Source organism: Cervus elaphus, chromosome 33, assembly GCF_910594005.1.
Source record: "Cervus elaphus chromosome 33, mCerEla1.1, whole genome shotgun sequence".
Lineage (NCBI taxonomy): Eukaryota > Metazoa > Chordata > Mammalia > Artiodactyla > Cervidae > Cervus > Cervus elaphus.
Genome location: NC_057847.1, coordinates 30,640,901 through 30,668,304, shown reverse-complemented (window position 1 = coordinate 30,668,304; position 27,404 = coordinate 30,640,901). Strand labels below are relative to the sequence as shown.

The 27,404-nt window shown below is 38.5% G+C and overlaps 1 protein-coding gene across 3 annotated transcripts in view; it reads left to right on the top strand.

The window, feature by feature from the left end:
• The window catches only part of CERS6 (ceramide synthase 6), a 332,610-nt gene that overhangs the window by 182,147 nt on the left and 123,059 nt on the right, over positions 1 to 27,404 (top strand). For all 3 annotated transcript variants that reach the window (XM_043894488.1, XM_043894490.1, XM_043894489.1), the window contains exon 4: positions 12,534 to 12,591. In XM_043894488.1, coding sequence (XP_043750423.1) covers positions 12,534 to 12,591 — 58 coding nt within the window. The remainder of the gene's footprint in view (positions 1 to 12,533; positions 12,592 to 27,404) is intronic.

Genomic DNA, 27,404 nt, shown 5'->3' with positions numbered 1-27,404 from the left:
TCTTCACTTCAAAATGCTGAATTCTAAAACTGATCTTTGAATGCTAAGTCACTTCAGTCGTGTCCGACTCATTGTGACGCTACGAATTGTAGCGCGCCAGGCTCCTGTGTCCCTGGGATTCTCCTGGCAAGAATACTGGAGTGAGTTGCCATTTCCTAGTCCAGGGGATCTTTCCCAACTCAGGGGTCAAACCCATGTCTAATCTTTGAGGGGAGGTATTTTGGCTAAAAACCTGTGGAACAAGAAAGAAATATGTGTCTGCATCATTAACATGATTCAGTGATGTCTGATGGCTTTGTTAGACTTACTGAATGCAAAACATAATTGAAGGACCTAATTTTGTTCTACAAACCAAAAATCCAGCCAACCCACCAACTACCCAGATGATCAGAAGTCTGGCACCCGTGGCTCTGTTAAAAAAAAAAAAAATTAATGTTGGCTTAATTTGTGAAATTTGATGTCTGTGCACTAATGGACATTACATGCCTCCTGAGAGAATTGGCAGTGTATCAGGTGTCCATTGAGTATTTTCTGAACTGAGGGTGTCATTATCTGTTTCTAGTCTAGACCTTAAGGCTATGGGGCTTTAAGATGTAGACAAAGGAGACCTGGTGTGAAAAATGAGGAGCCCTGTTTTCTTTCACCAAGTTATCTGGGAACATAGGGAAGTTACACATTTCTCTGAACCTGATTTCATTGGTAGAAAAGGGTGTGGATGGACCCCCTGGGATCACTACCTTCGCTGGTGAAAAAACAAGGCTATTCCATAGAGCAAGGCTGTTAAGAAAAGCTTGTGTTCGGGAGGGGGGATCGGGATGGGTTATACATGTAAATCCATGGCTGATTCATGTCAATGTATGACAAAAACCACTACAATATTGTAAAGTAATTAGCCTCCAACTAATAAAAATAAATTGAAAAGAAAAAAATTTAAAAAAAAAGAAAAGCTTGTGTTCACATGAAAAGATGCTCAACATCACTCATTATCAGAGAAATGCAAATCAAAACCACAATGAGGTACCATCTCACGCCAGTCAGAACGGCTGCCATCAAAAAGTCTACAAACAATAAATGCTAGAGAGGGTGTGGAGAAAAGGGAACCCTCTTACTCTGTTGGTGGGAATGCAAACTAGTACAGCTACTATGGAGAACAGGGTGGAGATTCCTTAAAAAACTGGAAATAGAACTTCCATATGACCCAGCAATCCCACTGCTGGGCATATATATTGAGGAAACCAGAATTGAAAAAGACACATGTACCCCAATGTTCATTGTAGCACTGTTTACCATAGCTAGGACATGAAAGCAACCTAGATGTCCATCAGCAAATGAATGGATAAGCAAGCTGTGGTACATATACACAATGGAATATTGTGTATTGTGTATTAAATATTGTGTAATAAATAATATTGTATATTAAATACTCAGCTATTAAAAATGAATACATTTGAATCATTTCTAATGAGGTGGATGAAACTGGAGCCTATTATACAGAGTGAGTTAAATCAGAAAGGAAAACACCAATACAGTATATTAACTCATATATATGGAATTTAGAAAGATGGTAACAATGACCCTATATGCGAGACAGCAAAAGAGACACAGATATAAAGAATAGACTTTTCGACTCTGTGGGAGAGGGCAAGGGTGGAATGATTTGAGAGAATTGCATTGAAACGTGTATATTACCATATGTGAAATAGATTCCAGTCCAGGTTCGATACATGAGACAGGGCGCTCAGGGCTGGTGCACTGCGACAACCCTGAGGGATGGGATGGGCAGGGAGATGGGTGGGGGATTCAGGATGGGGGACACATGTACACCCATGGCTGATTTGTGTCAAAGTATGGCAAAAACCACTACAATATTGTAAAGCTATTAGCCTGCAATAAATAAATTAGTTAACTAAAAATAATAAAAAAGAAAAGCTTGTGTTCAAACATAAAAATTGGGAGATGGATAACTTTGATTTATGTACACAGAAATATACCAGTGTTGCACTCAAATACCTATAAGACCAAATCTTTGCCCTCAGTAAGCTGTTGTCCTACGAGGGTAAGCATCACACATTCATGACACTGACGCTTAACCAGGGCTCTTGCCAAGTCATCTCATTTCGAGTGTATGCTTAACATTCGTGGAGAGAGGAAGAGAAGACAACAGAGAGTTTTATTTGCCCTCCTGCCTTAGCATTGAAAAGGAGCTTGAAAGCGGAGGCCGTAGCTGTCAGAGTAATTCCACTGATTTTGCTTAATATGTTTGGAGAAAAAGCTATAGAGTAATGTACTTTGCAATAAAAAATATAACTTCTATTTTAACTTTTATGTTAAAATAAAGAGGCAGTATGTAGTAGAAAGGAGTGTGGTTCCTGGAATCAGATTGCCTGGGTTTGAATCCCCAAATTCATTACTTGCTAACTGTTCTTTTAGGCAAGTGACCTAAATTATTTCTCCATGTCCGTAGGATCGGAGTGATAGCGTCTACCCCATAGGGTTCTCATAAGATGAGAATAAGTTAGTACATAGAAAAGTCTATGATGGTACCAGGCATAAAGTGAGTGCTCAAGGAATGCAGCTACTACTAACATAAAAATACTTAGTTGATCCTCAAGGAACACCTAGTAAATAGAAGTACTGTTCACTTCATAAAGATGATGATTAAGATGGCTATTAAGTTTGAAGCCACAGTTACCTTCACTTCAAAACTTTGTGGAAGTGAGTGTATCTGATACATAGAAACCTTTTTGAAGGATTTTTTAAAGTCCTGATGTACTTGACTGGAGAAATGATGAAATATGAGTATACCATGTTTATACTGTAGCTTTGTTCATACCTTATGAAAGTCATAAGCTTTGAGGTTTTCAGTAAAAAAACAGGAATTTAACCTTCTTTGTGGGGCTGCCCGGTGGCTCAGATGATAAAGAATCTGCCTGCAATGTGGGGGACCCAGGTTTGATCCTTGGGAGGTGAAAGGATAGATTTATGTAAAGTACAGTTGGCTTTCTGTGTCTGTGGGTTCCATTTCCACAAATTTCAACCAACCATGGTTTGAAAATATTTGGGAAAAATGAGCCCAGAAAGTTTCAAAATGCAAAATTTGAATTTGCCACATACTAGCAGCCTGGTGGTTAGAGAAGGAAATGGCAGCCCATTCCAGTATTCTTGCCTGGAGAATCCCATGGACAGAGAAGCCTGGTGGGCTGCAGTCCGTGGGGTCGCACAGAGTCGGACACGACTGAGCAACTTCACTTCACTTCACTTAGCAGCCTGGTGGGCTGCCGTCTATGGGGTCGCACAGAGTCGAACACGACTGAAGTGACTTAGCAGCAGCAGCAGCAGCTATTTACATAACATTTAGATTGTATTAGGTATTCTAGAAATGATTCAAAGTGTACAGGAGAATGTGTATAGTTTGCAGGCAAACAGTATACCATTTTATATAAGGGGCTTTAGCGTCCTTGGATTTTGATATTTGACACTGTTATTTCGTATCAATTCCCCATGGATACCGACAGACAACTGTATTGGTGTACAAAGTCTTTACTAACTAATTTCAGAATATTTTTTCATTTATCGAACTCCATAGTTTCACTATGAAGAAGTAGAAGCAGTGATAGATTTTCTTTTCTTGGGCTCCAAAATCACTGAGGATAGTGACTGCAGCCATGAAATTTAAAGACACTTGCTCCTTGGAAAGAAAACCTATGACAAACCTAAACAGCATATTTAAAAACAGAGACATCACTGTGCTGGCGAAGGTCCATACAGTCACAGCTGTGGTTTTTCCAGTAGTCATGTATGGATATGAGAGTTGGTCCATAGAGAAGGCTGAGTGCTGAAGAACTGATGTGTTGGAATTGTGGTGCTGGAGAAGACGCTTGAGAGTCCCTTGGACTGCAAGCAGATCAAACCAGCTAATCCTAAAGGAAATCAATCCTGAGTATTCATTAGAAGGACTGATACTGAAGTTGAAGCTCTAATACTTTGGTCACCCGATGCAAAGAACTGACTCATTGGAAAAGACCCTAATGCTTGGAAGGATTGAAAGCAAAAGAAGTAGTGAGTAGCAGAGGATGAGGTTGTTAGATAGCACCACTAACTCAATGGACATGAATTTGAGCAAATTCTGAGCGATAGTGGAGGACAGAGGAGCCTGGCATGCTGCAGTCCTTGGGATCACAAAGAGGCAGACATGACTTAGCAATCGAACAACAATAGTAGTCTCACTTCATTTGTAATAATTTGCAAGATATATGAAGTTTAATATGAAATTTATATTAAATTTCATGAAAAAAAGATGTAAGCCCTACTTCACTTTATTCATATATTTGGTAAGCAGTTTTTTTTTTAACCTTAAATGATGAAACAGTGAAAATGTGAAATGTCTCAAATGGATAAATTCTATCAGAATCAAAGGAACTACATGCTAATATGTGTTCTAATAAGGCATCCTAGTTTTTCATTCAGTAACAGTATTTTTTAATTATTGTTTAGACCATTCCAGAGTTGATTTTCTTTGATTCCAAATTTCTTCTATACTGGTCATGTAAAAAAACTGCATTAGAAGCATTTGGCATGTCTTTCCCCTTTCTTACTCATATTTTGCACAGTTTCTGGAAATAGTTGATAAAATTATTTGATTAAAGACTATTTTGATTAAAATAAACCTATAAGTAGAGAAGTTAAAGGGAGTGAGTGCTCATACCATTAATAAAAATTCAGATGTCAATTTAGGAACTATTTCTTGCCAAACACTCTGCTGTCAGAAACACAAAGATAAATAATCTTCAGTCATGCCTACTTGGAGCTCACAAGCAAGTCAGAGGTTTGTGGCTGTAATCAAAGATGAGGAGGTAAGACACACACCATCAGAGAATTTAATGCTTTCATTGTTGCAGTGCTCAGAAAAGGTGGCTTCATGGAATAGCTAGCATTTGACATAAATCTCAAAGGAGGGATAATGTTGCAGTACATGGACAAGATGAGTGGCTGAGACGGAGAAGGGTCCTGGGATATTACTGGTGACTTTAGGGAACACACTCAGTATTGTTTAAGTGCCCTGGTATTGAGAAGAATCCCCAGTGCAGCCTTCCCTACTTCCAGTTTTGCAAGCAGCTAGTTTCTGTTCATCAGGACAGAGACTGTTCTCATCATGTGGTGTCTATGAATGGCCCCTTGGTTGGAAATACCATTTCGGCTGAATACATTGTCTTCAGTTTTCAGGTGTATAACGTCAAGAAGAGGCAGCAGAGCCTAACAGTTAAGAGCTGGGATGTTGAAATCATGCTGCCTGGTTTGCAGTCCTGTGTTCCCCCTTACTAGCTGTGTGACCTTTGGCAAGTCAGTGAACCTCTCTGGGCTTGTTTCCTCATTGGAAGGAAAATTAGGGATGATGTTAATAGTCCCTACTTTGTGGTGTGAAATAGTTTTCACTGAATGACTTTCTGCTTGTAAAGGGCTCAGAACAGCTGTTAACCCAGAGCAGGTACTCCAGAAATGTTGTAAAGAAATTGGCCCCATGGGCTGTTCTCCTTTCACGAGGTTGGTGTGCTGAGTTGAGCTCAGGGACCTGCTTCTGGATGTCTGTCCCTGCATCTGCCTCCTCGATCAACCCCGGTGCCACGTGAGTGACCTGGCAGTAAAACACAAGACCTCAACACTCTGATTCTCTGCTTTTATGGCACGTTTTATGAGTCTTATTTTGACAAAGAACCCTTTCAGCCTTATTGTATAAGGACAATAAAGCAGGTTCTGTGGGTGGTAGTTTTTACTGGCCACATTTTTCATTCTCATTTTCGGGCCTGATGGCTACAAAAGGTTTCCATGTCCAAACAACTGTAGTGTGGAACACATCTAGGCAGAGAAATGCATGCTAATTCTGTGGAATTTGAGAGGAGGCTTTCGAGTCAGTGTTGCACTAGGTTTGTGTCCTGGTTTTGCCACTTAGCAACAGTCTGGACTTGGGCAAGCTAGTCCTGAGGCCTCTCTGTCCAATAGAGGTTCCTCCCTTGCAGAGTTGCTTTCTCATCTGGAATCTTTCTGGGATTCTCTGGTGATTCAGAGCATCCTCCAACCACAGCTTAGGATCCAGCCAGCCCTTGGTTCTGACAACAGGCTCCACTGTGGGGTGGTTATCCTCAACCCTGTCGTCTGTGTCCTTTTAAGTTTATTCTTTCCTTAACAAAATTCCTCTTCTGCCTGTTTAGTGCTGCATTCATAAAGGCACATAGGTAAATTCATGCACCCACATTGCCATCTTCAACCAGACATCCTCTAAGTTTTTAAAGAAACATTCTTTTTTTTAATAATATAAATGTATTTATTTTAATTGGAGGCTAATTACTTTACAATATTCTATTGATTTTGCCATACATTGACATGAATTCAACTATATTTCTCTTACCATGACCACAGTGTCTTGAAATTTCTCTGTATTAGAATAAATTTAATGCTTCCCTTCTCCAGTCCCTCCTTCCAGGAATATAATCTGAGAATTCATCCTTTGATTATTGTTTTTAAATATTTTGTACTAAATTGCCCCTTAAGAACAGTAGTGTTTAATTGGACATTATTTGCTCAAATTGCCCCATGAAATTTACAACAATTATTTATGTTGTTAACAATATTCCTTTTATTCTAAAATCAGTCTTTTTGAATTCTTAACTTTTGTTTGTATTTCCGTGGGTTGGGATTGACCAAAGTAATTTGTTTAGTAATGGTTAAAGAGTAATGTATTTTCAGAGCTTTTGATTATCTGAGAATGTTTTACATATTTTTCTTTTTAACAAATGAAAGCAATTTGGTTGGCAGTAGCTTTCTTTGATGGAGTGTTCTCTCTTTTCTATAAATTTAGTGATGCAAAGGAAAAGTTAAGACCACTGGATATTTCTTCCTTTGATGGTGACATATTTTCTTTTTTTCTTTTTTTTTTTTTCATTTACTTCACAACATTGCAGTGGGTTTTGTCATTCATTGACATGAATCAGCCATGGAGTTACATGTATTCCCCATCCTGATCCCCCCTCCCTCCTCCCTCTCCCCCCTCCCACCTCCCTCTCCACTCGATTCCTCCGGGTCTTCCCAGTGCACCAGGCCCAAGCACTTGTCTCATGCATCCCACCTGGGCTGGTGATCTGTTTCACTTTAGATAATATACATGCTCTTCTCTCGAAACATCCCACCCTCACCTTCTCCCATAGAGTCCAAAAGTCTGTTCAGTACATCTGTGTCTCTTTTTCTGTTTTGCATATAGGGTTATCATTACCATCTTTCTAAATTCCATATATATGTGTTAGTATGCTGTAATGTTCTTTATCTTTCTGGCTTACTTCACTCTGTATAATGGGCTCCAGTTTCATCCATCTCATTAGAACTGGTTCAAATGAATTCTTTTTAGTGGCTGAGTAATATTCCATGGTGTATATGTACCACAACTTCCTTATCCGTTCGTCTGCTGATGGGCATCTAGGTTGCTTCCATGTCCTGGCATTTTCAATTGATTTGTATATTGATTTTTTTGTTTTTGTGCATGGATATTGAAGGATTTTTTTTTAACCCAAGGATTCAAAATTTGTCAGGATGTGGCTTTGAATTGATATTGTTCAGAATACAATTTTGACCTTATTCTTTTCAGTCAGTTTTTTTTCCCAGTTGTATCTTTGGTTATTCCTTCTGTTTAAAGCCTTCACTTGAGTTTTCTCAGAAGCAGCTATAATTAGACTTGATTTTTCTGATTCTCTGGATCTTAGGTGTTCTTTCATCTATTGGTTCTTTTCTCCAGCCCTATGGAGATGGTTTATCTTCTACATCATTGATTTTTAGCAGGACATGTGTACATTTTTTCTTCCCTTCCCCCTCATGTGGATAATATTCCTTCACTTCATTTTTAGAATCCTTATATTGCTTTTTTGTTTCACTTATAATCTCTTTTTATCTTATCCAGTAGTCTTTTACTAATTTGTGGCTTTCTTTTTCTGATTTTAGGAGACATATCTAACAACACCAAATGCTTTTCTAAAAATGACATCTGATTCCTCCAGGGAGTTAACTTTAGGAGATGGTTCTTTCTTTGGATCCCTAGCATGCTCTTTTCTTTCCGTATTTATGCAATACTTCTTAGTAGATCTGTATTGACATTTAGATTTTTTTCATTCCTGAATTTGGAAATATCCATCTAGACCTGCTCGCAGAGATGTATAGATTGACTTTTACCCCACTCTCTGTTCTCTTTTTTGCTGGTAAAAGTCCTCTTTTAGATCTCTGACCTTGTAGCAGGTTGATGACTATAGGCCTTGGTCTACTTTCAGTGGACCAGAAGAATTTCACATAGAGCAGCTATCTCTATATCTTGTTCTCTGTCACTTATATGGGTTGTAAGAACTCCAACCTCCAGAACGCAACACCACCATGAATCATTTTGCCCTTAAGTCACCTTCTCTCTAATTGGAATTCCCGGGGTGCTAAGTACTTCCTTTTTTCTTACTCATCTTTTGAACAGTCATGAATTGACAGAGTGGGGGTATTCTCCTCCTGCCTTAAAAGTTTCATTCATGACAGAGGGCTGTCTAGGTTTCTGAGTGATGCAGATTTTTGCATTTCTGTGCAAGATGTAAAAAGTGGAGACAGGAAGATATACTCAGATTTTCCTACTTCCTTTAAGACCAATAGCTTGTTTCTTGTTGCCTCTAATTACATTTTTATTTCTAATTTTATTCTTATTCTTTTTTTTTCTTCTGTAAATTCTTTGATTCCTGCAATAGGTACAAGGTCATGTTTTCCTTTTTGTGGTTGCGTGCACCTTTATTTACCTTTCTTTTTAATAGATATTTTAGTGGGAGGTTGAGAGGGGTTGTGTCAATGGCTGGTAGCTAGGCACCATTTAAAACTGTAACTTACATGAAACTATAAAAATAAAACAAAGGACTTCCTGAATGTGGAAAAATCCTTGAAAATATTACTTCTATAGATATTTGGTGAAAATAAACTCTGCCTTATAGATATTCATCACAAATTGTTATTCAAATGATGGAGGCATTCATGTTCCTATAATACAAGCTACGTCTTATGAAAACTGGGTCATTTTATGAAAGAAAATGTAGTTACATGAGTGATTATAGGGGTTCCAATGACTTTCATAAACTTTTTTTGTTATCCGTAAAAACTGCCTGATCTAAGTATCTTATACAGTTCATGGGGTTCTCACGGCAAGTTTACTGGGAGTTTGCTGTTCCTTCCTCCAGCGGATCATGTTTTGTCAGAACTCTCCACTATGATTCATCCATCTTGGGTGCCCCTGCATGGCATGACTCATAGCTTCATTGAGTTATGCAAGTCCCTTTGACGTGACAAGGCAGTGAAGGGGAGGCGAAGAGGGCAAAGAATAGGGCAACAGAGGATGAGATGGTAGAATGACATCACCGATGCAATGGGCATGAACTTGGGCAGCTCCAGGAGATGGTGAGGGACAGGAAAGCCTGGCATGCTGCAGTCCACTGGGTCACAAAGAGTTGGGCTTGACTTGATGACTGAACAACAAGTGTTCTAGAGCTGAAACAGCTGTTAAAAATCATTTAGTCTAGGAGTTGTGAATTCATTTGTCTTCAGGGACCAAAAAGTAACTTGCAAATGCATGAATTAGGCTGGTTTAATACAATCATGAGTCAGAGGAACTAGAGAGAAGTGGAAATTACTTTTTCCATCAAATCCTTAGGACATCAGTATATCAAAACAGTGTAAATATCAAAAACAGTATAATATAAACCGCTCTCCCATTATAGAGATGGAATTGAGGTCAAGAGATATCAATAGGTTTGATCAAAGTTAAGAGAATCTATGAATCTTGACCAGAATCAGCGCTATAATTTTAGGGACCAATGAACAATAAAATATGGTGCTCCTTGTTCAACAACTATTAAGAATTTCAAGACAGTAACAGCAAAACATTAAACCTAGCATCATACTCTGTATAACAGCATGCGTTACACACCCTTAGAGCCATACCTGATCTTTACTTCTGATTTAGAATTTATGCATCCTAACAGAAAGAAACACACAGATACTCTCACCCACAGCCACCAAAAAAATGGGTAATGGAGATGGGGTTAAAATTAAGGCCTTGACTTTGACACTGCAGTAAGTAAACTGACTTTACTTAGAAGAGGGCTTTTGTAAGAAGTTTTAGAATCATTGCTTTTTGTTCCTGTCTGAATTCAGGTTTTATGGATTATTAGTTGATGATTTTCAATCCTAAAGTTTAAAGCTCTTCTCTAAAGGTTACTTCTGACTTGAATTCCAGGATGTTTGAAGAGTTGGTCAGTCCAGGAATGAAACTCAGGGACATTTGTGTCTACCATTGAGTCTTACTCAGCTCTCTGAGCTCCCTATTATTGTTCTTTTCTTCTTACCTCAAAAGAGCTTTGTAACCTGAATCATCTCCTCAAATAACCTTTACAAAAAAATCTTACTTGTTATGGTTTATCAGAAGGGAAGGGGAAAGGGATAAATTAGAATGGAATTAACATATACACACTACTATAAATAAGATAGATAAACAACAAGGACCTACTGCATAGCACAGGGAACTCTACTCAATATGTTTTAATAACCTGTAAGGGAAATTAATCTGAAAAAGAATATATATATATATACATATATATATATATATATAGACCATACTGTTGACCATATATATACTATACTGTAGACCATATATATAATTATGGTCTATAGTTCATGGCAGTCGCAAAAGAGTCGGACATGAGTTAGCTAGTAAACAACAAAAACAATATGTATATATAATGTATAACTAATGTATCACTGTGCTGTACATCTGAAATTAACATGACATTGTAAGTCAACTATACTTCAACTAAAAATAAATCAGACTCAAAGAGCAAAAAAAAAAAAAATTCTTATTTGAGATTTTTACATGGCTTGCAAACACAGAAAGCAAATTATCTCATGGCAAAGTTGACTAATCACTTTCTCCTTTGTGTTCACTTACAACTTGTAACCCAAGATACCATGAGCAGCATGATCGCAGGAATTCTGTTTTGTGACATCAACCAGTTTTTATTTTGTTTTATTTTTTCCCAATTATTTTTATTAGTTGGAGGCTAATTACTTTACAATATTGTAGTGGTTTTTGCCATACATTGAAATGAATCAGCCATGGATTTACATGTGTTCCCCATCCTGAACCCCCCTCCCACCTCCCTCCCCATCCCATCCCTCTGGGTCTTCCCAGTGCACCAGCCCTGAGCACCTGTCTCATGCATCCAACCTGGACTGGCAATCTGTTTCACACTTGATAATATACATGTTTTGATGCTGTTCTCTCAGATCATCCCACCCTCGCCTTCTCCCATAGAGTCCAAAAGTCTGTTCTATACATCTGTGTCTCTTTTTCTGTCTTGCATATAGGGTTATCATTACCATCTTTCTAAATTCCATATATATGCATTAGTATACTGTATTGGTGTTTATCTTTCTGGCTTACTTCACTCTGTATAATGGGCTCCAGTTTCATCCATCTCATTAGAACTGATTCAAATGAATTCTTTTTAGTGGCTGAGTAATATTCCATGGTGTATATGTACCACAGCTTCCTTATCGATTCGTCTGCTGATGGGCATCTAGGTTGCTTCCACATCCTGGCTATTATAAACAGTGCTGCGATGAACATTGGGGTACACGTGTCTCTTTCAGATCTGATCAACCAGGTTTTAAAGGCACAACTATTTACACTCAGAAAAATAAAATGAAATTGGTAATTGAGTACCAGGTTAAGAGGTTTTTTGCAGTAACCATATATTATATATATGCACACACACGCTATATATGTTACATAAAGTCTCGGTATTTATGTAAAGTCTTTGAAAGAGGTAAACATTCAATTCATTTAACATTGAAAGAGAACTTAAAGATTTTCCTCATTAAAAAAGTGACCATCTAACAGCTTGACAGAGCTTGGGATAGTATAAGGTTGTTGCTAACAGTTGTACATCAGATGGATGGTTTGGATTCCAGATAGGTTCCTTTAGTGATATCCAGAAAGATGCCAATAAAAACTTGTTGAAAGATGAAGGGAAAAAATGTTACCTACTTTAAAAATACTAAAGTTTAAAAAAAAAATGAACATCATTTAAGTCATTTACTTAATCTCTGAAGCAGGCAAAGAATTCAAAACTATCTTATATACCTTCATATTGTTCAAATCTATCCATTCATGAACCATGAACTAGAGGAAATTCACATGCTGGAAGAAGAAAAGATGAGTGAATGGGCAAACATAATAACTGAATGAAAGAAAAGTGGTTACAAATATAATTATTAATATTTAAAATATTTACTGTATGCCACTCATGGTAAGTGTACATGTTTAGCCTGCATTGAAGTCACTAATTATGTTTAGTTGGGGCAAAGCTGTGTGTGTGTGGGGGGGGTTCATTTAATGGAATTTTTTCACTCATTTCAGAATGTGCTATGAAATATTTAAACTGAGTATCATAGAATGCTTTTTAAACTTTCCACAGGTGGAAATTTTCGTATGGCCTTTATATATTTACCTATGGAATCCGGTTCCTGAAAAAGGTAGGATCTGTCAAATTATTTTATATAATTCTCATGTAACTGTAAGTCTATATCTCATGTTTTATGTTGTGACAGAAGTAGTATTTTAAACAGTCGTAACAGACTTGCTACGAGTTATTTGTGCGTTTTCTTTGGTTTATAAAAATATTGGTGATTTATTCTTTATAGTAAATAACTTTTAGGCATATGTAGAAAATAGTTTTGAAAATAATTTGTTTTTCCACGGATAGATATTGCTAAGTTCTCGGACCACTCTAGTTGGTTATCTGCTACCCATAGGCTTTAGGAACTTATAAAATTCATCTGAGGCTTAAAAAGAAGTTAGAGTTACCACAATCACACAACTGAAAAAGGTCAATTGTGGCATTGTGTGTTATTACCATAGCCTTTGCCAGTAGAAATTAGAATTTAGTGTCTTGCAAAGCTACCAACAAGGTGACACCAAGTGCCAGTGGAAAATTCCATTCCTTCCCTAGACTGTGCTTTGCTGTTCTTCAGAAACCAAGGCACTGTTACCTATGAAAACAATTCTTTGAGGCTGTCATAGTCTTTTTCTTCATTATTTGATTGCTTAATAGCACTAACAAGTTAGGCTGCTTAACTTTGTCTCATGAAGACATATAATAGCAGTAACCAGTTAGGCTGCTTAACTTCAAGTCTCACAGTCATACAATAGTGAGTTGGCAGAAGATGGAAACTTATTTTTAAAAATATTTTATGGTGTTATCCTTTAAAGTGGTATCAGTGTTATCTTTATTTAGCACATTTTTATTTTCAAAGTGGGGCATTGTGCCAAGTGACATTCCTTACTTGTAAATTCTCATGTAAATATTTGTATGAAAATTATATTTTTATTTTTCGAGTCTGAGTTGTAAGATATTGTCTGCCTGTGGCAAATTCTATTATAAATAATGCTTGTTTCCCAGTATCATAGTCTCCTAGAGGAAATATTCTTTTTGCTTCTTCTCTTATCCTTTAGCAACTGCACTTATTTTTCACTTAATAAGACTACAGGGCCCAGCGGCCATTTGAATAGATTTAAAAGAATGAACTTCACTTTGTACACTAAGTATGAAGACATTCTCAACTGGGGTAAATAAATGTGGTGGAAAGTGCTTATTTTGGAACCCTACTGTTCCAGTTTTTAAGTTTACTTATCTGGGGGGGAAATGAAAAGAATTGGCTGTAGAGCTGTAGAGAGAAAAAATGGCTATAGAGCTTTTATACTTCCAACTTTACTACCTTGGAAGAGGAAATAACTTTGGATGGAATTTCAGCTGACTTGGGAGAGCTGGGCTTCATGGGAATATTGAGTTGCTAACTGAGGTCATGATTTGAAATTCATGTCAGGTTCTGTCGATGATGGTGAGCAAGGAGAGATGGTGAGAGCTAGGAGCACTTTTTTGCCCTTTTCCCTAGATCTGCAGGATGTGGTCTCTTTTAAAAGCTCTCATTCAGCAAGCCTGGCCATCTGTCATCAGAACAGGAAACACTTTGACACAGCTCTGCTTCATTCTGTCCCTACACAGACCGAATGGAACCAAATGGAACGATAGTAGTTTTCATTCCCTAGTTCTCAGTAGCTCTGTAGAAGGCAGTAAGAGAGTTTCTCAATAGAATGTTTGCTTGAAAACTGTTGTTCCTTAGATTGTAACCGTTTCAGCTGCTTCTATATGTAATAAAGGCTTAAAAATGGAAAGAGAGCTAGATGTTGTTCTTGTTGGATTCATTTGTATTGGGGGTTTCTTCCTTTGATACTAAGAAGCACTCAGTTTGGGATGAGCTGTATGGTTTAATGTTTAGTCATAATGCAAGATAGAAAAGTGTACATAGAATCCATATGACTGAGCTAACTGCAAAGGACATCATAAGCTATCTTGTCCAACTCTTTCATTTCACAGCTGAGGAAGCAGAAATCCAGAAAGGGTAGGTGGCATTCTACAGGTCACACAGTGAGTTTATGAAAGGGCTGAATCTGAAGTGAAACACACACTGCTATCTCTTATTCTAGTACTTTCCCCCACTTTATCAGCCTGCCTTAACCTCAGCATGACTTTCAGATGACTTCCTTCTTTGGTTAAGTTAGGAAACTTAACCTAATGTAGTTGTTGTTTCTGTTTGGAGAACTTTAAATATATTTCTGTTAGCTTGTTGGAATGGACTATATATTTGCCCATCTAACCAATAAGGAAAAAAAGTTGTTATGAAGTCAGCATCAGAAAAAATCAAAACAAGGTATTTCTAATTTTCACAGTACCCTAAATATTTTAAAATAAAATGCCAGGGTAGTGGACCAATTTTAAAAGGTGAAAGGCCACAGCTGCTTCTTATTCCCAGCATCCAAAACATGGATTATTACATGTGCTGTTAGAAAAATACCTGGGCAACTTGCACTGTACAACTTTTTTCTGCTTTTAGGGCGAATGAATCTGATATGACTCATCTTCTAGGGTGTATTGAAAGTGAAGTTGCTCAGTCGTGTCTGATTCTTTGCGACGCCATGGACTGTAGCCTACTAGGCTTCTCCGTCCATGGGATTTTCCAGGCAAGTGTACTGGAGTGGGTTGTTATTTCCTTCTCCAGGGGATCTTCCTGTCCCAGGGATCGAACCCAGGTCTCCTGCATTATAGGCAGACACTTTACCCTCTGAGCCAGCAGGGAAGCCTTAAGGTGTATTAAGTAGGGTGTATTAAGTAACCTTAAATAACCTTTCTACCCTAAAATTCTATAACCCATTAAAGAGATACTTACCAAATTCAAAACACCACGCACCTGGGACTTCCCTGGTGGTACGGTGGAAAAGAATCCACCTGCCAATGCAGGAGACACGGGTTCAATCCCTGATCCCAGAAGATCCCACGTGCCTTGGAACAGCTAAGACCTTGTGCCACAGGTGTTGAGCCTGTGCTCCAGAACCAGGAAGCCACAGCTACTGAGCCCATGTGCCGCAACTACTCAAGCCCAGCACCTAGAGCCCATGCTCCGCAGCAAGAGAAGCCACCGCAATGAAAAGCTTTTGCACCGCAACTAGAGAGTAGTTCCCATTCTCTGCAACTAGAGAAAAGTCTGAGCAGCAATGAAGACTCAGTATAGACAAAAATAAAATTAATTAATTAATTAAAAAATACCATGCACCCGTGATAGAGAATCTAAAAAGTAAAAAAACAAATCAATTAATAAATAAATTTTGAAAACTGTAGAATTTTAGATGTAAAAGTTTTAACATACCTAGCATCTAAATACCTCATTTTCTTTTTTTTATTTCAAGATTGCCTTTATTTATTTTTTTTTCCATTTATTTTTATTAGTTAGAGGCTAATTACTTTACAATATTGTAGTGGTTTTTGCCATACATTGACATGAATCAGCCATAGATTTACATGTATTCCCCATCCCGATCCCCCCTCCCACCTCCCTCTCTAGCCGATCCCTCTGGGTCTTCCCAGTGCACCAGCCCCGAGCACTTGTCTCATGCATCCAACCTAGCCTGGTAATCTGTTTCACCCTTGATAATATACATGTTTCGATACTGTTCTCTCGAAACATCCCACCCTTGCCTTCTCCCACAAGTCCAAAAGTCTGTTCTGTACATTTGTGTCTCTTTTTCTGTCTTGCATATAGGGTTATCGTTACCATCTTTCTAAATTCCATATATATGTGTTAGTATACTGTATTGGTCTTTATCTTTCTGGCTTACTCTCTGTATAATGGACTCCAGTTTCATCCATCTCATTAGAACTGATTCAAATGAATTCTTTTTAGTGGCTGAGTAATATTCCATGGTGTATATGTACCACAGCTTCCTTATCCATTCATCCGCTGATGGGCATCTAGGTCGATTCCATGTCCTGGCTATTATAAACAGTGCTGTAATGAACATTGGGGTGCACGTGTCTCTTTCAGATCTGGTTTCCTCAGTGTGTATGCCTGGAAGTGGGATTGCTGGGTCATATGGCAGTTCTATTTCCAGTTTTTTAAGAAATCTCCACACTGTTCTCCATAGCAGCTGTACTAGCTTGCATTCCCACCAACAGTGTAAGAGGGTTCCCTTTTCTCCACACCCTTCCAGCATTTATTGCTTGTAGACTTTTGGATAGCAGCCATCCTGACAGGCGTGTAATGGTACCTCATTGTGGTTTTGATTTGCATTTCTCTGCTAATGAGTGATGTTGAGCATCTTTTCGTGTGTTTGTTAGCCATCTGTATGTCTTCTTTGGAGAAATGTCTGTTTAGTTCTTTGGCCCATTTTTTGATTGGGTCATTTATTTTTCTGGAATTGAGCTGCAGGAGTTGCTTGTATATTTTTGAGATTAATCCTTTGTCTGTTGCTTTGTTTGCTATTATTTTCTCCCAATCTGAGGGCTGTCTTTTCACCTTGCTTATAGTTTCCTTTGCTGTGCAAAAGCTTTTAAGTTCCATTAGGTCCCATTTGTTTATTTTTGCTTTTATTTCCAATATTCTGGGAGGTGGGTCATAGAGGATCTTGCTGTGATTTATGTCGGAGAGTGTTTTGCCTATGTTCTCCTCTAGGAGTTTTATAGTTTCTGGTCTTACATTTAGATCTTTAATCCATTTTGAGTTTATTTTTGTGTATGGTGTTAGAAAGTGTTCTAGTTTCATTCTTTTACAAGTGGTTGACCAGTTTTCCCAGCACCACTTGTTAAAGAAGTTGTCTTTTTTCCATTGTATATCCTTGCCTCCTTTGTCAAAGATAAGGTGTCCATAGGTTCGTGGATTCATCTCTGGGCTTTCTATTCTGTTCCATTGATCTATATTTCTGTCTTTGTGCCAGTACCATACTGTCTTGATGACTGTGGCTTTGTAGTATAGTCTGAAGTCAGGCAGGTTGATTCCTCCAGTTCCATTCTTCTTTCTCAAGACGACTTTGGCTATTCGAGGTTTTTTGTATTTCCATACAAATTGTGAAATTCTTTGGTCTAGTTCTGTGAAAAATACCGTTGGTAGCTTGATAGGGATTGCATTTAATCTATAGATTGCAAAATGGTAGTATAGCCATTTTGACAATATTGATTCTTCCAATCCATGAACACGGTATATTTCTCCATCTGTTTATGTCCTCTTTGATTTCTTTCATCAGTGTTTTATAGTTTTCTATGTATAGGTCTTTTGTTTCTTTAGGTAGGTATACTCCTAAATATTTTATTCTTTTTGTTGCAATGGTGAATGTTATTGTTTCCTTAATTTCTCTTTCTGTTTTCTCATTGTTAGTGAATACCTCATTTTCTAAATGAAGTTATGAAGTGTCAGTCTCTAATAAGAATAGTTTGAGTTTTCTCTGCCATATTTATATACATTCAGGCTGAATATTTCAATTTATTAAATGTTGTTAATCTTTCCAACCCGAATTGGCTTAATCCTGTGGGGAAAATATACTTATTTCCCTGGATTTACCAAGTCATTGTAGATTTTCAGTGTGTGTGTGTGTATATATATATCTATATATATATATATATATATATGTATACGTATATATATCTATATATATATGAATGATTGAAGTACCCTCAGTTTAAGAATATTGTTTGTATTGAGAAATAAGGCAATCGAAAGTTTTAAAATACGTATAAACTAAGTTTATGTCAGTACACACTTGTGCTGTCTTAGTCTGAGTCCTCTGGGAAACAGATGCCAAGAAGAGATTAAATGTGCAAGAAATTGATGAGCAAAATGTCTCAAAAAGATAATGGAGAGGGAGGTGGCCAGGAAGCTAGAAGAGCCTTCAGACCACAATGTAAGTCTGACCATGAGTGCTGGAGAGAGGGAAGGAAGGAAAGTGTGGATGGAGCTCTAAGACCACTTGCTGTGCCTTTCCAAGGAGAATGCAGTCAGGCCGCTGGGCAGCCCTGGAGCCACTGTGGATCATCAGAGGAGATGTACGTCTCCCAGAAAAGGGCTTGCTGACGTATTCCTGGCATGCTCAGTCATGGGCTGCCAGCAGTCTGTGAGCAATGGAGCCTTCACGCAAATACAGCTGTAGATTTTATTGCCCAGCACTGGGGCCATGAGTCAGCCACACTCCCAGCAGTCCAAGATCTAAGAGGCGCATTCTCATGGTTGCCTGCTGCTGCTAAGTCGCTTCAGTCATGTCTGACTCTCTGCGACCCCATAGACCAGGCTCCTCTGTCCCTGGGATTCTCCAGGCAAGAATACTGGAGTGGGTTGCCATTTCCTTCTCCGTCATGGTTGCCACATGTGCTTAATTTTTTAACATATTCCAGTTTTTCTAAAGAAAGGCTATATGATGGGAAAAGACCCTATGTGACTAGAAATAGTTTTCATATGCCAGATATTTAGAAGCATGAGAGAAATATTGATCTATTGTACTTTTTATCATTTATTCTGTGTTGATTTCCCCTCCATTGTGTCATAGTTCCAGTAGCTGATGTGTGAACATATCTTTGGAGCAGGACATAGGCTGACTTCCCGCATGAATTGTCTCAGGGTCCTTGGCACTTACCTCCCTCTTGTACTGACCCAGTATAGGTGATAAATTGTGTGGCCACCCTATGAATAGTTCTATAATAAAGGATGAAATCATTGGCCCCATATTTTCAGACATCCTACAAAGAAAGTGTGTCTGTGTGTGTGTGTGTTCACTCATAGGAAATCAACAAAATGTTTTCTATAGTTTTATGATGACAGATAAGAGGGTGCACCTCATTTATGGTGAGGGGCTAATGCTTAGGTGTGCAGATGTTATATGCTGTCTTTCTTTCCTAGCTCCAAGCTGCCTTTAGAGACAGCAGTAACTCTGATGATGGAAGTAGACCCTGGCAGGCATAAACCTTACACACACGTTAGTGAACTATTAAGTGAAGTCATTGTTGAGTTAGTAGAATGTATTTAAATGTAGAATCTAAACTATTTTAATCGTTTTAATAGTCTGCTCCTGTAATTGCTGACACAAGTGACTCTTTGCTCCATAAATATGATTGGCAGAGACAAGTACTTTCATAAAAGAAGACACAGAGTTAGTTGAGGTACTCCGAAGTCCCAGCACACTGTGTACGTGTACAAATTAATACATTTTTCTAGGTCTTGAAATGAACCATATGTCAAACCTTTGAAAATAGAGTAAGTTATCTCTCACTTATTATTACCTTTTTTCTCATTTGTAGGTGGAAGTTTATATTGAGCAGAGTTCCTTAAATACTTTCTGTGTGTTCCTTTACTAATTTTTAAAAAATATAGTGTCACAGGAAGTCCATGAGATACATGAGCAACCGGGACTTCGGTAAATATTTTTTTCTACGTTATCTATCCATTAGGCTAATATAGTAACAATTTTTTGACCATAGGGCACATTTTATATCACAGTTTTCTACACATGCATGCGTGTGTGTGTGGTAAGTCACTTCAGTTGTGTCTGACTCTTTGTGACCCTGTGGACTGTAGCCTGCCAGGCTACTCTGTCCATGGGGATTCTCCAGGCAAGAATACTAGAGTGGGTTAGGTGGTCTTCCTGACCCAGGGGTTGAACCTGCGTCTCTTATGTATCTAGCATTGGCAGGAGGGTCCTTTACCACTAGCAAAACCTGGAAAGCCTGTACACATTCATATAGATAATTAAAGTTTACTCAAAATATATCTCTACCTAATCTTTCTATCAGTCAGGGTCTCCATTAGGAGACAGAAACCACAGGAGTAATTCTTGGAATGAATATAATGTAAAGGATTATAAACCAAGAGCAAGTCACTAAGACGGTATTATTCAGAGTAATCGATCTGTTTGCTACCAGTCTGCCATGAGATAAGGAGCTTGACTTGAATGTAAATCAACTCACTGCTTCGTCTTTTGAGAGAGTCTACCTCTGAAGAAGAGTCAGCTGAACTGAACAGTGTGCTTAGCAATGTAGTTAATTGACATTCTGATGAAACAATAACCAACGTTTCAAGGACTGGCGCTTGTCTGCCCATAACACTTCGCTCAGTGCTGCACTGAGGTCTCGTGAAGGCAGTAATGGCAGGAAGAAGCTACAGCTCTGAGGATGAGGGCTCATAGGAAGGGTTGAAGTTATTAGAACCCAGACACTTGAAGAAGGAACCATGGATCTGGACAGGCCTTCTGCTGAGAAAACGCTGACTGGCTATTGTGTTTCTCAGAAACCACAAGGAGGCCGATTCTGAGAATGAGGGAAGCGTGCAACCAACTGCAGCCACTGGGATGAACTGTCCGGGGTGCAGACGCAGTGCTGGAGGGTGGGGTGGGAGGGGGCTGCGGGGTGAAGGCGAGAACGGCAAGCAAAACAGAAAGGAGCACATCCTTTCTTCATCTAGCAGTCTTCCTGCCTCCTCTAGTGCCTACCTAGAGTCAGAGCTCAGCAAGGGACCAGCCCCTTGGAGTCAGCTCAAGACTGTCCACCTTATGAAATCGTGAGTGAGGGTTAGATGGGGGAGTGAGACTGCCTCTAAGGGATAAGTAAGACATGAGAAAAAGAAACAGGCACAGAGTGTTTTATTAGATAAGGCTGCTGCTATCACTGCGGCACGTCTGACTCTTCGCAAACCTTTGGACCATCGTGCGCCATGCTCCTCTGCCCAAGGGGTTTCCCAGGCAAGGATCCTGGAGTGGGTTGCCATAGTCCAAGGTGACATTTATTATTTTTGAATACTGCTTTGGGTTTTTTCCGTTTTTATATTTTAAAAATTCTATCAGAGAACAAAGATTTTTGAAGTTTTCTTTTACTGTACCTAATCCAAACTAAATACTTTTGGTGATGCACTATACACTTTCTTAAGAGCATATCTAATACCACATGTTAACAGAATCAAGCAATGACAGGCATTATTCACTGGGATCTGACCACTAAAAATTCTTTTATGCAAAAAAAAAAACAGACTTCCCACTGTGCTGCATTCTATGATACACTCTGACAACTTACCATCATTTATTTCATTACATTTTAAAAATATGCAATTGCTACTGATTATATTGACTTCATAACTAACCAGGGGTGAAAACTCACATTTGAAAAGTACCTTGGCCAACTGAGCACTTTACCCATTTCCCTTAAACTTTCTGAACCTGGCCTGAATTATGACATAACTTATTATTCATTGGGTGTGCTTTTCAAAGGTCAACAAAGAAAGCCAGACTGTTCCTCTGGTGTCATGTTTCAAGGTGTTCCTTTTTCCTTGTTGGTTCTCTTGGAATCTTTCTGAAGTGAAAGCAGCATTGTCCTTTTGCCTATTTTGATATGGAAATAAAAGTTGTCCAGTCATTATAATATGTGTCCAATAAGCATTTTCTTTGTATTATTTTAAAATTTTGAAATTGCTTACAGCACATTGCTTGTTTAAGGAAGCTTGACATTGGGAGCTTTACTTAAGAAAAAGTCCCCATCAAATGACATAGAATATGGTAGACATTGGAAAGGGACCCTAAAGATCAACTATCTCAAATTTCTCATTTCAGAAAAGAAGAAACAATTTTAAAAGAATCAGTTGACTTGCCTGAAGAAAGACTCTCAGCCAGTTTTGTGGTCTTTACAATTTCTAGGTGGTGTAAAAAAAAAAAAGATTTAGAAAACAAGTTTCAAAATCTAGCAGTTCAAGAAATGTTTTTAATTTTTATTAGTAAATTCACCTGACTAGGAGATAGAAGTCACATCACTATGGGAGAACATCATGGGACTGAAGTTTCCATCTCTGCTCTGCTAGTTGTACTTAATGGTACCTTTCCTCCCTGAAACCTCATTTTTCTCGTCTGTGAAATGGGAAGATGATGCTTGCCTTGGCCTCCCCAGCTTGCATGTAGGAGTTCTGTGGAAACTCTATAGTACTTTGAAAATGTAAGACATAAGACTAATTATTGCTGATTTAGACGGGACTCTTGGCAGCTGTGAATGCCTGTCTCCTACAATCCTTTGATGCTTTCGTCTTGTGCTGCAGCTGCCTTCTAGTCCAGTGAAATCCTTTGTCCTGACTTTGCTTTGATGCTTGCAAACAGGTAGATTTGCTGCCTGGAATGGAAATTATCTGGCATCACCTGAGGAAATTGCCCTTCAAGGCTTCTCCTTATTGTATCTTCCGTATCTCCTTCCCACATCTGTCCTCTTGAATATTTTCTGATTCCCTTATACCTGTCATTTGCCCTTGACTTATGTCTGGTATCCTAGCTGAGAAGAATATTCTGAAGCCAGAGAGAAACTGAAGATAGTGTGTTTCAGTGAGGACCCTAAAGAAGGAGCCAGAAGACCTGGCCGTTAATCAGTTTTGCAATGTTAAACAAGTTAGATTCTCTGGGATTGAATTGCTACATCTCTAAAATTAGTAATGTAGACTAATGCAACATTTTAAATTATTTTTATTTTATTACTTTTAAAATATATAACATTTAAAAACTCTTACTCCATAATTCAGTGAAGATTTTCAAATAGCTAATCATTATGGCAAGCTGGTACAAACCTGTTTAGAAAGCAAAATGGTGATATAGAATAATAACCATAAGAATGTTCATATACTGTGACTTAGCAATTCAACTCCTATGAATTTATCCTGAGGAATGAATTACATGGAAGCAAAAAATATACATATATAAAGTTTTATTACAACTTAAAAATACTTATACACACGTACACTTATATGCAAATTATATTAGCAAATCCAAAATAGACCTTCAAACAACCTTGATGCCTAATATTAGAATTGTTTAAATTTTTGTTATCAAAATGGCAAAATAGCATGCAACTACTTAAAAATAATGACTATAAAATTACTATATTATTTGTAGAGCTAGTAAAACATTAAGTAGAACTTTACATGAAAATAAGTAACAAACTCATTGCTTTGAAAACTCATTGATTTTGCTTTGAAAATCATATATATATAGCAAATTGGATGTAATAGGTAAAAATGTTAAGACTTCTTTTAGAGAGGAACTGTGGATGGTTAATTATTCTCAAAATATCTTTACTATTTTCTTTTTTATTTAAAAAGTTAACCTTAAGATGTAGGAATCAGGATGGAAATGATTGTGCATGATTTGTGAAATTATGGATTATGAAAGTGTTTGCAGTTGTAACTTTTAAAAAGGAGAAAAAATTTTTTGAAGTTGGGTTGCATTTAAATGGCAAAGACATATGGAAGTTTCATTTAAAAACTCCCCATCTGTTCTTGTTTACCTAATCCTGACTGCCCTAGTCCCCACGTTTTCTCTCAGGGCTTCTCTGAGGTCTTATTGCCCAGAATGCCCCACTATGGCTGTAGCATAGACTTCTTTTTTAACTTTTTATTCTGTATTGAGGTATAGCCAATTGAATTCTCTCTGAAGTGAAGAGTCAGACACAACTGGATGACTGAACAACAACAACATAGCCAATTAACAATGTTGTGATAGTTTCAAGTGAACAGCAAAGGGACTCAGCCGTGGATCTACATGTGTCCATTCTCCCTCATTCTCCGCTCCCATCCAGGCTGCCTCAGGACCCTGAACAGGGTTCCATAGCATAGACTTTCTAATGAGCTTTTTTAGTCTTCAGTGGGATTCTGGTAAGATTTAAGCTCTTTTTCCATAACAGATTTACATGGCCAATGTTAGACAATAAATTCTTCAATGTTAGACAATAAATTCTTCATTTCATATAATACTTTAAAAACCTCTTTCACAATGAAAGTCCCACCTTTTTTGGAGTGGGGTAATGCTTTGGAAACATTCTTGGCTTAGTGTATAGCCAGAATGAAATTTTGCATCACTAATCATAATCGTAATCATGATAAGGATAGTTACACTGTGCTGAGCACTCACTGTGGGCCAGACATTCTTACTCATTCTGCATGTGTTGTACTGTATAACTCCTCATCCTTATACCTGAAGGAACCAAGGCTAGCAAAGGATCAGTAATGTGTCCAAGGTCACATAGCTAGTCAGTGGGAGGGCTGAGATTTAAATCTAGGTACATTTGGCTATTGGAGAAGGAAATAGCAAACCACTCCAGTATTCTTGCCTGGAGAATCCCAGGGACAGAGGAGCCTGGTGGGCTGTCGTCTGTGGGGTCGCACAGAGTCGGACATGACTGAAGCGACTTAGCAGCAGCAGCAGCATATTTAGCTATATAGCCTACTTGTATCCAGGCTTAGTTACTGACTGAATAGGTCTACTGGGCTGATGAGGCTTGAGCAGTGACTAAGGAAAAGCAGAGGCTCTGTCTTATAACTGAATTCATATTCAGAACACGGAGTTAAATTTAGTGATTATATTCAAAACGTCCAAATTAAGCGTCATATTTGCTTCATTTTTCTGCTTCCAAATGAACTCGCTTTGGTAAAGCTGAGAATTGGCGGCTTGCTGTATTCTTAGTGATTTGGATCTTATCAGAAATTGTCTCCTAATTTTCTGACGGGTATAGATGTCCCTTTTTTACTAACCAATAATGTACTAGGTTGGCCGAAAGGTTCATTTGGGTGTTTCCTTAAGGTGGTGTGGACTTTTGACCAACCCAATAATTATACAATACAATTTATTCTCTCCTTCTATGATACTTTCTACGATATGACTAGAAAACCGTTAATATACTATTCACAGTGAGAAGCTAGTTGATAAAATTCAGTATTTTCTGTAGCTCAGGAAATGTAAATTGTTCATTGCCTAGAATAAATTAAAACTTCAGATGATAAAACCATTCCTTTAGCACTGAGGTTATATATAGCTTTTGATTTAATGAGATGGCAACAGTTTGATTTTGGTTATATAAACTTTCACCGTGTCACTTCTCAGCTTTTTGGCTAAAGTGAAAGTCACTTAGTCGTGTTCGACTCTTTGCAACCCCATAGAGCCAATGGAATTCTCCAGGTCAGAATACTGGAGTGGGTAGCCTTTCCCTTCTTCAGGGGATCTTCTCAACCCAGGGATTGAACCCAAGTCTCCCACATTGCAGGCGGATTCTTTACCAACTGAGCTATCAGAGAAGCCCCAAGAATACTGGAGTGGGTTGCCATTTCCTTCTCTATGGGGATCTTCCCAACCCAGGGCTTGAACTCAGGTCTCTTGTGTCTCCTGCATTGCAGGCATCCAGATTCTTGATTGCTGAGCCACCTGGGATGCCTTTTGATTAAGATCAAGTATTCAGTTCAGTTTAGTCACTCAGTCATGTCCAACTGTTTGCGACCCCATGAACCGCAGCACGCCAGGCCTTCCTGTCCATCACCAACTCCTGAAGTCTACCCAAACTCATGTCCATTGAGTCAATGATGCCATCCAACCATCTCATCCTCTGTCATCCGCTTCTCTGCCTGCTCTCAATCTTTCCCAGCATCAGGGTTTTTTCAAATGAGTCAGCTGTTCGCATCAGGTGGCCAAAGTACTGGAGTTTCAGCTTCAACATCAGTCCTTCCAATGAACACCCAGGACTGATCTCCTTTAGGATGGACTGGTTGGGTCTCCTTGCAGTCCAAAAGACTCTCAAGAGTCTTCTCTGACACCACAGTTCAAAAGCATCAATTCTTTGGTGCTCAGCTTTCTTTATAGTCCAACTCTCACATCCATACACAACTACAGGAAAAACCATAGCCTTGACTAGACAGACATATGTTGGCAAAGTAATGTCTCTGCTTTTTAATATGCTGTCTAGGTTGGTCATAATTTTCCTTCCAAGGAGTAAGCATCTTTTAATTTCATGGCTGCAATCACCATCTGCAGTGATTGTGGAGCCCCCCAAAGTAAAGTCTGACACTGTTTGCAGTGTTTCCCCATCTGTTTGCCATGAAGTGATGGGACCAGATGTCATGATCTTAGTTTTCTGAATGTTGAGCTTTAAGCCCACTTTTTCACTCTCCTCTTTCACTTTCATCAAGAGGCTCTTTAGTTCTTCTTCACTTTCTGCCATAAGGGTGGTGTCATCTGCATATCTGAGGTTATTGATATTTCTCCTGGCAATCTTGATTCCAGCTTGTGCTTCATCCAGCCCAGCATTTCTCATGATGTTCTCTGCATATAAGTTAAATAAGCAGGGTGACAATATACAGCCTTGACGTACTCCTTTTCCTATTTGGAACCAGTCTGCTGTTCCATGTTCAGTTCTAACTGTTGCTTCCTGACCTGCATATAGGTTTCTTAAGAGGCAGGTCAGGTGGTCTGGTATTCCCATCTCTTGAAGAATTTTCTGGTTTCTTGTGATCTACACAGTCAAAGGCTTTGGCATAGTCAATAAAGCAGAAATAGATGTTTTTCTGGAACTCTCTTGCTTTTTCAATGATCCAGCAGATGTTGGCAATTTGATCTCTGGTTCCTCTGCCTTTTCTAAAACCAGCTTGAACATCTGGAAGTTCACGGTTCACGTATTGCTGAAGCCTGGCTTGGAGAATTTTGAGCATTACTTTGCTAGTGTGTGAGATGAGTGCAATTGTGCAGTACTTTGAGCATTCTTTGGCATTGCCTTTCTTTGGAATTGGAATGAAAACTGACCTTTTCCAGTCCAGTGGCCACTGCTGAGTTTTCCAAATTTGCTGGCATATTGAGTGCAGCACTTTCACAGCATCATCTTTTAAGATTTGAAATAGCTCAACTGGAATTCCATCACCTCCACCAGCTTTGTTTGTAGTGATGCTTAACTTTCCCTAAATAACATCGAGAAATCTTTTACCCAGATTTTTGTTTTGTGTTCAGGCTTTGTCTTGAGAGAATGACATTCATATTGAGAGCTTTCTCGAGGCCATGCGGTAGAAAGATTTCAGGACTTACAGGAGTTCATGAAGCTGAAATGCATTTTTGTGGGAGGAGGAGGAGGTGCTTATGTGAATTCCCAAGTATATGTGGTAACTTATGCCTTACTGAGTGATACTTGCTCTTAGGTAAT